Consider the following 13,922-nt stretch of genomic DNA (forward strand, 5'->3'; position numbering starts at 1 on the left):
AGATGACTCAGGGCCTCACTGCCTGTTTAGATTTTTTTTTTCCCTAAGACGACTATTGTATTGTCAAGCTTATTACTTCTCTCAAAAAGTTCCTGTTCTCTGCTCACCATACTAGCCTTAAAAGGAACAAAGGAGGCTTTAGATGGTGCCTACAAAATTACTTGTGAGGGAGCAAAATTATACTGCTGAGCTCTGTTTATTGCATTCCTTTGGTCAGAGCCAGACATACTGCCAAGTGCCTGCTGTGTGAGATTTCAGGGTATTGCCTCTAGTGACAAGGAGCCAATCACTGAAGCAGTGCAGGAAGGGACATGCCCTCATTCTCACAGATCTGCAGTGACAGAAACCAAGCGGAAGCCCAGGCAATGGGATCTCAGAGCCCCGTTTCCACCTCTTCTACATAAGAGCAGAGATTTGACCCTGAGATCCTCTCCCTGGCTTTAAAGATCAGTGCTCTGGGGTTGGAGCGGTGGCGCAAGTGGTAAGGCGTCTGCCTTGCCTGTGCTAGCCTAGGACTGACTGTGCTTCGAACCCCCAGCATCCCATATGGTCCCCCAAGCCAGGAGTGATTTCTGAGCACATAAACAGGAGTGGACCCAAACCCCCCCCCCAAAAAAAAAGATCAGTACTCTGGGGACAGAGCAACAGTAAGGCAGGCAAGGAGCTTGCCTTGCACATGACCTACCTGGATTCAATCCTGGTGTACTATATGGTTCCTCCAAGTCCCTTCGAGTACAGAGGAAGAGTTGAGAAGAAATGGGTGCCCCCTCAATAAAAGTACAAATCCATGGGGCCAGGGCAATAGCACAGCAAGTAGGGTGTTTGGCTTTCATATGGTCAACCTGGGTGTGATCCCCAACATTTCATTTCCCCAAGCCTGCTAGGAGTAATTTCTGAGCACAGAGCCAGGAGTAACCCATGAGCACTGCCATGTGTGCCATCCCCAAAAAATACAAATCCAGGACTTTGCAGATGTAAAACAAGAGCTCTGCCCTCTGGTCCAACATACTGGCAACTGTACTCACAGACTGGACCTGGCTCTGCTTACGAAGACTATTAAGATGACACCTAGCTATTAACCCAAAACAAAGGTATTCCCCCATCTTTCTCTTTCCTCTAAATCTCTCCTTTGATATGTAAAAACTCACCTCTCTCTCTCTCTCTCTCTCTCTCTCTCTCTCTCTCTCTCTCTCTCTCTCTCTCTCTCTCTCTCTCTCTCTCTCTCTCTCTCTCCCTCTCTCTCCCTCTCTCTCTCTCTCTCTCTCCCTCTCTCTCTTCTACCCTCCCTCCCTTAAACACCCCCTCCTGGTAAATTGGGAATTGGTTTAATAAAGAAAGAGTGCGCTCTGCTTGGCACTAAATAGATACCACCAGACCCATGATTCATTCCTGTCTGGTTTCGTTTATTAATTCTTTGCCACTACCCTGCTTCTTCAGATCTGTTTGTGTATGGGTTAGCGATACAGTGCCTGGGGTGATCTCAAAGCATGTGGGTTTTGTTCTTCAAAAGACCACAGACTCTGGGAGTCCCAGACTGCAGAGTCACAAGTTGCCCCCCCACACACACACACATTAGCAGTACCAGGAACCCAAACAGGGGCCTCACAGTTGTTCCCCCAAGGACCCCGGGGGATGTTAAGAACATTTTTTATTAATGACTTTGGGGGGCTTAGGAAAAGCAGAGGGGGGATTTCCTGATCTGAGAGGGCTGGCAGGAGGGGCTGGCCAGGGAAACAGTGCAGGCTCAGAATTATTCTGCGATACTGGGCAGTTGCAAGGCCAGTGCTCATCCTGTGCAGCGAGGCACTGGCACTGGCCTGGTTTCTGTGGGAGGCAGCAGAGACCTGACAGGCACATCGTCCTCACAGAATCTCGAGTATACTAGGAAGCAGCACTTTGGGGAACCATTGTCCCTCGCAGGCCATTGCTGCCTCCATGGCACCTTCTGTGCACATAGTGCCCAGATCCTGAGGGACAGATCAGGCTCCTCCACCAGCTGAGTTCAAGCAGTGACACTCCCATACCTCCCTGTCACTGGTATTGGCAGGGGAAGGAGACACATTGCTAGGAAACAACTCATAAAAACGTACCTTTCATGATCTCTTAAGGGAAATGACAGCAGATCTGCCAGTAATTCCATAGTCTCTCCAGCCAGGATGTTATTCTTGCCAAACAACCATTTCCTGATATACAGGCACTCATACAGCGTGGCTCTGGCAAGGCACATGTTTCCAGCCAGAAATCTGAAAGCCACATGCATGTGTGTTACTTACTGACGGCATGAGCCTCACAGACCGTTTTAGACACACTGTCAAAAACAAATAGCACAGTGCCTTAAACTCAGCCTACCCAAGTTCGATCCCCAACATCCCATATGGTCAGTCCTCTGAGATCATATTTATATTTACCAGGAGTAAATCCTGAGTACAGAGCCATGAGCACAGTTGGTATGCCCTTGAGGACTCCCAAGCACCACGGCATGGCCTACTGTTTGGTTGGCTGAAATTTGCTGGGAGAGTTCCCAGGCTTCTGCCTACCTCTTGGAAGCATCTGAGCCTTAAAATAAAAGCCTGGGGGAGAGGGGGAATAAAAGTCTGGCCTGGGGGCTGGAGAGATAGCATGGAGGTAGGGTGTTTGCCTTCCATGCAAAAGGACGGTGGTTCGAATCCTGGCATTCCATATGGTCCCCCGCGCCTGCCAGGGGGCGATTTCTGAGCGCAAAGCCAGAAGTAACCCCTGAGCAAAGCCGGGTGTGACCCAAAAACCAAAAAAAAAAAAAAAAAAAAAAAGTCTGGCCTGTAAAATATCCAGCAGGGATTGAAACCTGCTCAGTGATGCCTGGGAGAAGACATGAGCCCCACCTCCACCTCAGCACTGCCTCTATTCAGGGCGAAACACCCTGGTAAAGGGTCAGAGAAACAGGACAGAAGATAGGGCACTCACCTGGCATGTGGCTAAACCAGATTCAATCCCCAGCCCCCCATAGAGTTCCACAAGTCCCATAAGGAGTAAATGCTGATCATATCCAGGTATGGTCCACAAACAAAAATCCACTATTTCCTTGCAGTGCTGCTGTTTGCACTGTGCCTGGCTCTATTTGATGTCAACACAGCCCTGTGTGGTGGCTTCCCAGCATCTCTGAGCAGTGACAGAGCTCCCAGAAGGGGCAGGCAGGCTCACCCCTGACTGAGAAGCCCAGCAGCAGTGGCGGGAAGGGCTTAGGCTCGTGTCTCCTTGTGTGCATAGATACATGAAGTCTGTCATACGAAAGTTCGGTGAGGGCCAGCGAGACAGCTCAGAGTCCCTGGTTTTATCCCTGGCACCACACAGTCCCCTGAGCAGTGCTGTGAGGAGCCCTTTAGCCTTGTTAAATATGATCCCTGAACTCCAAATCTCTCCCTGTTCCCAAAAATAAAAATCTCATTGGAAAGGCACACAGTTTCTAAGAGATGAAGAGCCTGTTTACACGAGGACACCTTCTGTGTGTTTCATGGTCTCCTCATTGCATGGGTGCCTGTCCATCAGGCAGGAGATCTTGCCGGCACTTTCCAGAAAGTGGTTTGCCCTCAGGTATTCCACGGGCACTGACTTCACCAGGTTACTCAGCATTCGAACTGCAGGGGAGACAATTTAACAAAGATAATGACACTTTCAGGTGCTTTTATTCCACTGACCAGTTAAGGTAGCAAAAGCAGAGGGTTAAAAGTTAAGGCACCTGCCTTTCACATCGCTAACCCAGGTTCCATTGCTGGGATCAAATATAGTACCACAAGTTCCACCAGGAGTGATCCCTGCACAGGGAGCCAGGAGTAAGTCCTGAGTACCACTGGTTGTGGCCCAAAAAATAAAAATGAAAACTATGTCAAGAGGTAGGCTATTTACTAATATTTATTTATGAGTGCCAATGACTGGGCTTTTTTTTTTTTTCCTTGGTTTTTGGGTCACATCCGGCAGCACTCAGGGGTTACTCCTGGCTCTACACTCAGAAATGGCAGGCTCGGAGGACCATGTGGGATGCCGGGATTCAAACCACCATCCTTTTGCATGAAAGGCAAACACCCTACCTTCATGCTATCTCACCAGCCCTTTATTTGTTGATTGATTCGATTGGTTTCTGAGTGACACCCAGAGGACCTCAGGGGTCCTCCTGGCTCTGCACTTAGAAATCGCCCCTGGCACGCTGGGGGACCATATGGGATATCAAGAATCAAACTGGGTCTCTCCCAGGTCGGCTACATGCAAGGCAAACACCCTACCTCTGTGCTATCTCTCTGGCCCCTGAGCTTATTTTCTTACTAAATTAATGACTGATGTGGCCAGAATGATAGTGCAGCGAGTAAGGTGCTTGCATGCAGCCAACCCAAGTTTGATATTTGGCATCGCAAATAATCTCTTGAACACTGTAGGAGTAATTCCTGAGTGCAGAGCCAAAAATAATACCTGAGCATCACTGGGTATGGCCAAAAAACAAAAACAAAATTTTAATTAATGATTGGCCAGTGGTACAATGGTTTTTGTTATATACACTTGTACAGGGCAAGGAGCTAAGGCAATGAATTCTGAGTCTGTTCTACCAATAAATGGGTGTGAGGGGCCAGACATGGCTGACCTAGGACAGACTGCGGTTCAATCCCCTGGCATCCCATATGGTAACCCAAGCCAGGAGCAACTTCTGAGCGCAGAGCCAGGAGTAACCCCTGAGCATCACCAGGTATGACCCAAAAAACAAAATAAATAAATAAATAAATAAATAAATAAATAAATAAATAAATAGGTGTAAGACGATGGACACAGTATCACCTGTCATCATTGTGGTAACTGAACTTTTCAGAAAGCTTAAACCTGACACAAGAAACATTAGATTGATGGGTATCAGAGAGCTAGAGTAATGGGTAAGGCACCAGTCTTGTGTGTTGTTAACTCCAATTTAACCCCTGTCATGTATGGCATATGGTTATCCAAGGGCCACCAGAAGTGACCCCTCAGTACATAGTAGGTGTAATCCCTGAGCACCACGTGTGTGTGCCCCTTCCAAAAAAAAAAACAAGAGAGAGAGAGAAAAAAAGAGGCATTTCAGTGAAGCACCCACCCACCACTGATGTTACACCACCAGAGCTCACGCCTGCATGTGTCCACTCCAAGTTCCCTTGGAAACATACCCTCTGCAAAGTCCCCATATTTGGTTTTGATTATCTTCTACTTTAGTGAGATTCTGACAATGATATAGACTCCTAGCACTTTGTTATGGAAAGAAAATACCCAGCAGGTATTGTCCAAGTATTATTGGCAGTTAAAACAAAGTACCTGTAATCCAGAGCTATGGAATTCAGTCTTAATTAGGAAGAAACCCACCAAGGGAATCAGTAGCTTCTTTTCATGACATGAACATGACCTCATTTCTGTTTATGGGTCCAGGGTCACCTCCATTATGTAATTCAGAATCTCATGGCAGCATGAGAGCAGGACAGTCCCATACCTGGTCTTCCTCTGCTCACTCACTCACTTGCAATCCAATCTCTCTCCATAGCAAAAGGGACCCCAGCACAGAAACCAGATGATGCCAACCCCACCCTCACTCCCAGCTAAGATTTTTCTTGCAACTGAGGTAATAGCACCCTAGGGCCTGCATGGACATTGTAAAGAGACCCTGGAAACAAATGGCTCTGGGCACTGTTTCTGCAGCTGGACTGTCTCCTTAGGCCACTTTTACCTCTTCCTACAAACAAAACTGGGGCTCTCCCAACACATACACTCCACAGGGCTAAGCCATGAGTTCAAAAGCACAAAAGTGATGAGGGGAGAGGGAGACTTTTGACTTAGTGTCAGTTCTGAGTGGCCTCGCTGAGGCACAGCAGCATAGCACTTACCGTTCTGACAGGTGGAACATTCAGCCTGAAGATAAGTTGACACAATTTTTTGTGTTGTTTGTTTTGGGGTCATACTGGTGGTTCTCAGGGACCATATGGTATATGCTCTACCCACTGTACTATCTCTCTGACTTACCCCAATGTTTTTTTTTTTTTTTTATGTGAACCAGCCCTCTTTCTCCACCACTTCCTTTTGTTCCAGTGGGTAGGCTCAACCGAGGATGGGACCCAGTACTGACAGGGTCCCTGCAGCATGGACCCTATCTTTCTGCTTTACTAATTCTTTCTTGCCTTTGAAGTTACTGAATGACAATCCCTTCGGGCTGGACAGTACTTTCTCAAAATAATGGAAGCCCTCCTGGGCCATCCCGATGTCCAGGTAGAGCTTGTCCAGCGTGTTCTGCATATTGAGAAGCATCTCTGTCACAGGCTGACTCTGCAAAACCGAGAAAGTGGTCACATCTGAACAGACCCACGGGTTTCTATGGTGGCTGCTGCTGTAATAGGGCTAGGATCCAGGGTTGCTGGGACTCAACCATAGCCTCCCACCACCACCCCCAAATATCAAAGTTAAGAATAACAAGATAGGGGCTGGAGAGATAGCATGGAGGTAAGGCGTTTGCCTTTTATGCAGAAGGTCATCGGTTCAAATCCCAGCGTCCCATATGGTCCCCCATGCCTGCCAGGAGCACTGCCGGGTATGACCCAAAAACCACAAAAAAAGAATAACAAGATAGAGCTAAAGATAGGACAACATGATTGGGTGCTTGCCTTGTACAGAGCCATGCTGGGTTCAGTTCCTGGTACCACATATGGTCCCTTGAGCCTTCAAGGAATTAGATTCCTAAATGCTGAGCCAGGACTAATCCCTGAGCACTGCTGGGTGTGGCCCAAATGCAAAAAAAAAAAAAAAAAAACACTGCCAGGAGTAATTCTTGAGCATTGTCAGATATGACCCAAAAGACAAATTAAAAAGAAAAAAGAAAAAAATAGCCCCGGGAGAATAGAGAATACAGTGGGTCTGTGAGGAGTGATCCCTGAGCACACAGTCAGGAATAAATCCTGAGCACTGCCAAGTGTGACCAAGAACAACAATAACAAGGTGCCGGAGTGACAGCACAGCGGTAGAGTGTTTGCCTTGCATGTGTCCAACCCCAGATGAACCCCAGTTAATTCCCAGCATCCCATACGGTTCCCCATGCCTGCCAGGAGCGATTTCTGAGCACAGAGCCAGGAGTAACCCCTGAGCTTTGTTTGCCGCAGAACCAACCTGGGTTTGACCTCCCAGGACTCCATAAGGTCCCTCAAATACCATCAAGAGTGATCCCTAGCACAGAGCTAGGAGAAAGTTCTGAGCACCACCAGGTGTGCCCCCCTAAAAATAGTCAAGCTCAATGGGGAGCAAGACAGAGAGCCAGGGGTGTCTGAGCCAGACCTGCAGCCCCTGGAGCCCCTCTTGGCACCAGCAAAGACACAAGAGCTTGAAGCACTGACAAATACCATGTCCCGAATGCTTCTCTGCATTGCTATTGCAGCTCTGGAGAGGAAGGGCACTCCTCTACCAAGAGTATGACCCACCTCTTAGTCAGAGAACCACTTTCCTTTGGGGCAGGATACCTTTTCCAGATGAGAAAGGTCTACAGTAGAATGTCCACTGGTGCACCTGACCTCTGTGAGTTCCCCTCCCACTCACTGTGGACAACAAACATGATGACAGATATTACCCTGATGGGTAGAGGGTGGGAATGTTGTCTGCCCCCCTCCTCAGAAAATTATAGCCCCACAGTTTCCAATGACTTCATCTGAAGAAATGACGAGGGTGGCACATATTTACGTGGAAGGCAGACAGCATCAACCCAACACCTTCCCCCTCAAGAAGGAATATGAGGTGCGTATTTCAGAGTTGTTGCCCAAAACAGCTTGAAAACTTCTCTTCCAGGCAGCACCTAGAATATTCTTGAAATAGTCTTCCTCATGGCTAGTCCCAAAGAAAAGCTGCAGATCTAGTCTGAGACTGGAATCAGGAGGCAGACACCTCTAGGGGGGAAATTCTCTTTGGATAAGGAAACCTTACCGCCCCCCAGGAGAAAGGCACAGTCCCCCTCGAGCCTGAATTTCACAAATGCCAACAATGACCGGTATGGCATCTCCACCCTTGCCCCCAGCCTACTAGAGGGACCTCCATAGGGCCAGAAACTCTGTCTCGCTCTCAGCTGTCACCCACGCCTTGCACAAGTTGCTCAGGCCAACCAAATCCTCCTCAGTGAGTGCTGGCTGGTGGGATGCGGGAATTAGCAGATTCGAGCCGTGCTGAGCTAAGCGAATCAAAGGTATTTTCTTAGAGACATAATTGTAGGGGGATGCTGATGAAGAGATATTCCAGTTATCCCACAAGACACTCTTTGGACTGGATTGCCAGAAAGATAAAAGTATTTTCCAAATACCTTCCAGTCAGATTCTCTTATCTTTAACCTGGGTCTCAGCTAGGTGGACAGAGAAAACAAAATAGCCTCTAGTCTGGAAGATGAGACTGAGTGCCTTAGGTGGTATATGATCTTTCTAACCTGTTCCTGTTAACAGCTTCTTGAGACAGATTTTAGAATCCTCAATAGGCAGAACTCCCTGAGTCAGCAGTTCAAAAGCCTTCAAGCTCCCACAGCAGTAAGCAAAGCACTTTTGGGATACTCAAGGGATTTTGGGAATCACTCCTGGTAAGCTCAGGGGACCATAATCAATGCCAAGGATCAAACATGGGTTGCTACATGCAAGGCAAATGCCCTACCCAATGTACTATTTGCTCCTGCCCCAGCAAAGCATTGTACAGCTAGGCCTAGCTCACTGCTTCAAGCCTGCTTCTAAGGACTAGAGGGAAGTTCATGAGTTTAAAATTATTTATTGGTTAATCCAGCATCTTTGTGGCACAATCTTAGGCTAGAACATGAAGGAAACAGAACCTGGTGGGTAAGCCAATGACCTCAGGCATGCAGGGTCTTGCTTAAGAAGCCCTAAGAGGATTTCCTTGAGCCTGAGTTATAGTACAGCAGGCAGGGTTGTTGCCTTCTCCAGTATGCCATAGTGTCCCCCAAGCGATGTCAGTAGTGATCTCTGACTGCAGAGCCAGAAGTAAGCCAGAGCACCACAGAGTCCTCCCACCAAAAAAACAGAGCAGTGAATGGGGGAGTGGTAGTAGAGGCACTATAAAAACTGCAAGATCTTTGGTTCAAATAAATTCAGCTCTGGGCTAGTGGAAGAGTAAATGTGAAGTCATTTGTCTTGCACGCACCCAACCCCAGTTGGATCTCCAACACCAGATATGGTCCCCCTGGGAACACCAAAGGCGTGAACGCTGAGCACAGAGCCAGGAGTAAGGCCTGAGCACTGTTAGGTATAGATCAAAAAGAATCAAAACAAAACAAAAATAAAATCTTTATAGTGGGTTATACTTTGGGTACACAACTTTAATAGAATAAATAAAAATTTTATTTTCTTAAAAGCAACTTAAATGTTCACCTAATCATAGTTATGCAGTGAAACTTTCATTGTATTTAGCAAAACCAAAATCGCCCATTTCATAGAACTCCCATAGGATTATACCTATCCCCTATCCCCATAACACATCAAAAAAATTAATTCAATACTATATGTGCACATCAATGCCCATGACAGTACATAGTACAACACCCAAGATATGGAAATAAATCAAATGCCCAACTATGAATGAATAGATCAAGAAGTTAAGGCATAGTTCCTGGAGCACCTCCAGGAATGATTATTGAATGCAGAACCAGGAGTAGCCACTAAGCATTGTTCGATGTAGCCCAAAAACAAAACCAAAAAGTGACATACATAAGAAAGGTCAAAATTACATAATTTTCTGTGACAAGAATGGAACTAGAAGATATCATGCTGAGTGAAGGGAACTTGTTAAATATAGAATCTCTCATATGTGGAACTTAAAGATACACAACAAGGCAGCAATAAAGGGCCAAAGACAATACAGTGGGATAGCAGATTCACACAACTGAGCTCAGAAGTTTGGATTTAAAAGAGAGGGGCACTGGGGACCTTTGGGGAGGGAAGAGTATAGGTACATTGGTGATGGGTGTAGTGTTCCTATTATGTGCACAGCACCATCATTAACAGTATCGTAAATCGGTATCTCAATTGCTGCAGACGTGTTGCATCTCAGCAACTCTCGTGGGTCATAGCACTTCACGAGAGGAAAGCAAGAGCAGGAGCGGCCGATATGAAATATGAAATAAATGAAACCACACAGAGTATGTGGGGTCAACACATTTCTGGCAGGAGTGCAACAAGTTTAATTTTTTGAGCAGGGGAATTTATAGGGGTAAAATTAGCCAGAGGTAAAGAATAATTATAATTATAAAGCATAGTACAACAGTAACAATACCTAAACTATGGGTGTGACTGTAAAAATTCTAGGTTACAAATGAAAAGGTCACAACTCAAGGTAACTCTTTGCAAGCTTACTTCAAATGTAAAATCAGGATTAGGAGAAAGTAGGAAATATCTAGAAACGTGATCTTTCTAAGCTAGACTCTATTGTTTTAGAGGTTAAGTTAAGGGAGGAGCCAAATCCCCAAAAATGAGTTTCCCTTTTTCTAAAGGAGGGTCAATAGTCAAGATCTGCATTCTGGTTACGCCCTTGATTACCAGAAACTGCAGCTGCAAAGGACATGTTTGAAAAAGAGAGAAAAATTGTCTTAGCTTTTAGGGATGACTATATCCAGAAAAAAGAGTCTCAAATATCTTTGGTGCTGGAATTTCTGAGCCAAATTATTTGATAGAGGCCATTATTTTGCCTGATATATACAAAGGAGAGATAGTCAAATACTGGCTGAAAATGTACTGCCAGGCGTCTCTTTGGAAATTCCTCAACCATCCACGCAGGGGAAAATGGCATCCACAGCGGGCCTTTTGAGGAACCCCATGGGGGTTAAATTTGTTCTACCACCAGGAAAATCTGAGGATACATCTGGTGGGCTGAGCCCCCCTAAAAGCTTAGGTATGCCTTGGCATGCAATCAAAAGTTTTTTTGTTTTTTGGGCCACATCCAGTGGTGCTCAGGGGTTCTGCACTCAAATCGCTACTGACAGGCTAAGGGTACCATATAGAATGCCAGGATCAGTCCTGGGTCAGCCACATGCAAGGCAAATGCCTTACCATTGTGCTATCTCTCCGACCTCTCCTCAATCAATTTTTTCTCAATCAATTTTTAAATGGTTTTTATTTAGTTATTTATTTTGGCTTTGGGGCCAAACCTGGAAATGCTCCTGACTCAAGGCTCAGGGGACCATATGGTATGCCAGGGATCAAACCCAGGTCAGCTGCATGGAAAGCAAGTCCTACCCACAGTATTATTTCTCTGGCCCCTAAAAAGAGTTTTTAAAACTTCAATCAGCTTACTCTATTAACTATATTAATTACAAGTTATACTCCTTACCATAAAAAATTTTAAATTCCTATTTAGAAAGTAAAGTAATATAAGCACAGGATAGCTAAATCTTTGGCTAAACTTTATTAATTTCAATGTGCTAATCTAGTTCTCTTCTTAAAATATGAGCATTGCTTTTTTAATTCCCCATATCTAAATTATATCTATTGATATTGATTCTTTCATGAATACTACCACATTTTGGTGATGGTTCATTAATATGTAGTTAGGGGCATAAATTAAAATCAGTCTCCTTTCAGATAAGCATAATAAACTGACAGTCTACTTGTGAATAAACTGTCAAGGAGCAAAGAAAATGAAAACCATCTGAAGGAATGACCTTCAATCTCTTCTCACTTTACCTGCTCTAATAATATTTTCTCGACATTCAAGAACAGATCTACTTCAGAAACTTGCCCAGAAACTTCAAAAATTTCCCAATGAAGAATAGTAATCGGCATTTGTCCATATTGGTAACCTCGAAAGTCCTGCTTTCCAGCACCAATATATAAGAAAATGAAATAATCCAAGGCATTTGAAGGAAGGAATGAAGAGTACTTATCATCTTGCTACATGAGCACAACACAAAATTTATATTCAGTTATTTCTCTCAACCAAATCAGAACTTTGCTCTCATTGTATTATATTATATACATTACCAAGTGTTTTAAGCTATGACATGAAAAACAGCTATATTGGGGCCAGAGAGTAGTACAGTCGTAGGGAGTTTGCCTTGTATGCAGCCGATCCTGAAGGGACTTGGTTCGATTCCTTGCATCCCATATGGTCCCCCAGCCTGCCAGGAGCAATTTCTGAGTGCAGAGCCAGGAGTGATGCCTGAGTGCTGCCGAATGTGACCCAAAAACCAATAAATAAATAAAGTTTAAAAAATAAATAAAAAAAATAGAAAGTAAAACAGCTATACTGATTTTAAATATTAGTGTGCAAATGTCAAAAGCCAGAACAAAAGTTAAAAGACTTTTCTATACTTCTACCCATGTACTTCTATAATTTGTATAAGGGGCAATTTTTTGGCAGGATGAAATAGGTTAGTTTAAATAAATCTCTTACACAATTCTGCCCTCTGTTGCAACTATCTTGAATTAAAGTTTTAACCAAAAGATCTAAAAGAGAAAAAAGGTCAATGACTGAACACTGGTGAAAGGATTGGTCTTTGAACATTGTATGCTTGAAATTCAATCATAAATAACTTTGTAAATCATTTCCTCAATAAAAATAACATTTTAAAAGGAGTATGAGGGCTAGAGGGACCCTGAATACCTTCCTGTATTCTTTTGTAATATTGTTGTTGTTGTTGTTGTTTTGGGCCTCACCAGGCAATGCCCAGGTTTTACTTCAGGCTCTGAACTCAGGCATTTCTCCTGGCAGTGATTGGGGGCCATATGGAATGTTGGGGATCAAACCAGAGTCAGATGCATGAAAGGCAAGTATCATACCTGATGTACAATCAGCCTCCTTCCTGCATTCTTTATTTTGTTTTGTTTTGTTTTGGGGGCTACACCTAGTGGCACTCAGGGGTCACTCCTGGATCTGTGCTCAGAAATGGCTCCTGACAGGTTTGGGGACCATATGATATGCTGGTCTCTCCCGGGACGGCCGCATACAAGGTAAAGGCCCTACCACTGTGCTATTGCTCCAGCCTCACCTTCCTGAATTCTTTCTGCAACTTTTCTTTTTCTTTTTTTTTTTTTTTTTTTTTTTTTTTTTTTGGTTTTTGGGCCACACCCGTTTGATGCTCAGGGGTTACTCCTGGCTATGCGCTCAGAAATCACCCCTGGCTTGGGGGGACCATATGGGACACCGGGGGATCGAACCGCGGTCCATCCGCTTGCAAGGCAGACACCTAACCTGTAGCGCCACCTTCCCGGCCCCTTTCTGCAACTTTTCTATGACTCATACTTTATACAGGACTGAATTGCAGCCAACCAGGTTAGATCCCTGTCATCCCATATGATCCCCTGAGTACTGCCAGGAGTAAACCATGGAGTATGACCTCAAGACATAATCATCATCATCATCATCATCATCATCATTATCATCATTATTATTGTCATCAGTAATGAGCCATTTTGCTCCATTTATCCAAAATATTTAAAGTCTGAGCCAAAGAGATAGTTCAGGAATTAAAGGTTTTTCCGGGGCCAGAGGTAGGGCATTTGCCTTAGACGCAGAAGGGTGGTGGTTCGAATCTCAGCATCTCATATGGTCCCCTGAGCCTGCCAGGAGTGATTTCTGAGCATAGAGCCAAGAATAACCCCTAAGCGCTATCAGATGTGACCCCAAAACCAAAAAGTGATTAATTAATTAATAAATAAAAATAAGCTGTTTGCCTTCCTGACACTGAACTCATGCTAGGTTTGAATCCCTGGCATCAACTCCTGAGCACAGAGTCAGGTTTAAACCCTAAGCACCAGGTGGCTTGGAAATAAACAAACAAGGTGCCTGCCTTGCCTGCGCTAGCCTAGGACGGACCGCGGTTCGATCCCCCGGCGTCCCATATGGTCCCCCAAGAAGCCAGGAGCAACTTCTGAGCGCATAGCCAGGAATAATCCCTGAGCGTCACAGGGTGTGGCCCAAAA

At 45.1% G+C, this 13,922-nt stretch overlaps 1 protein-coding gene across 1 annotated transcript in view; it reads right to left on the bottom strand.

Annotated features, from left to right (window-relative positions):
* Positions 1 to 13,922, bottom strand: part of LOC126022093 (putative tetratricopeptide repeat protein 41) — a 60,107-nt gene that overhangs the window by 13,702 nt on the left and 32,483 nt on the right. Inside the window, 5 exon segments of the mRNA XM_049782949.1 lie at positions 2,091 to 2,243; positions 3,467 to 3,608; positions 6,126 to 6,303; positions 7,368 to 7,425; positions 11,727 to 11,891. Coding sequence (XP_049638906.1) covers positions 2,091 to 2,243; positions 3,467 to 3,608; positions 6,126 to 6,303; positions 7,368 to 7,425; positions 11,727 to 11,891 — 696 coding nt within the window.

This window comes from Suncus etruscus, chromosome 11 (genome assembly GCF_024139225.1).
Source record: "Suncus etruscus isolate mSunEtr1 chromosome 11, mSunEtr1.pri.cur, whole genome shotgun sequence".
NCBI lineage: Eukaryota > Metazoa > Chordata > Mammalia > Eulipotyphla > Soricidae > Suncus > Suncus etruscus.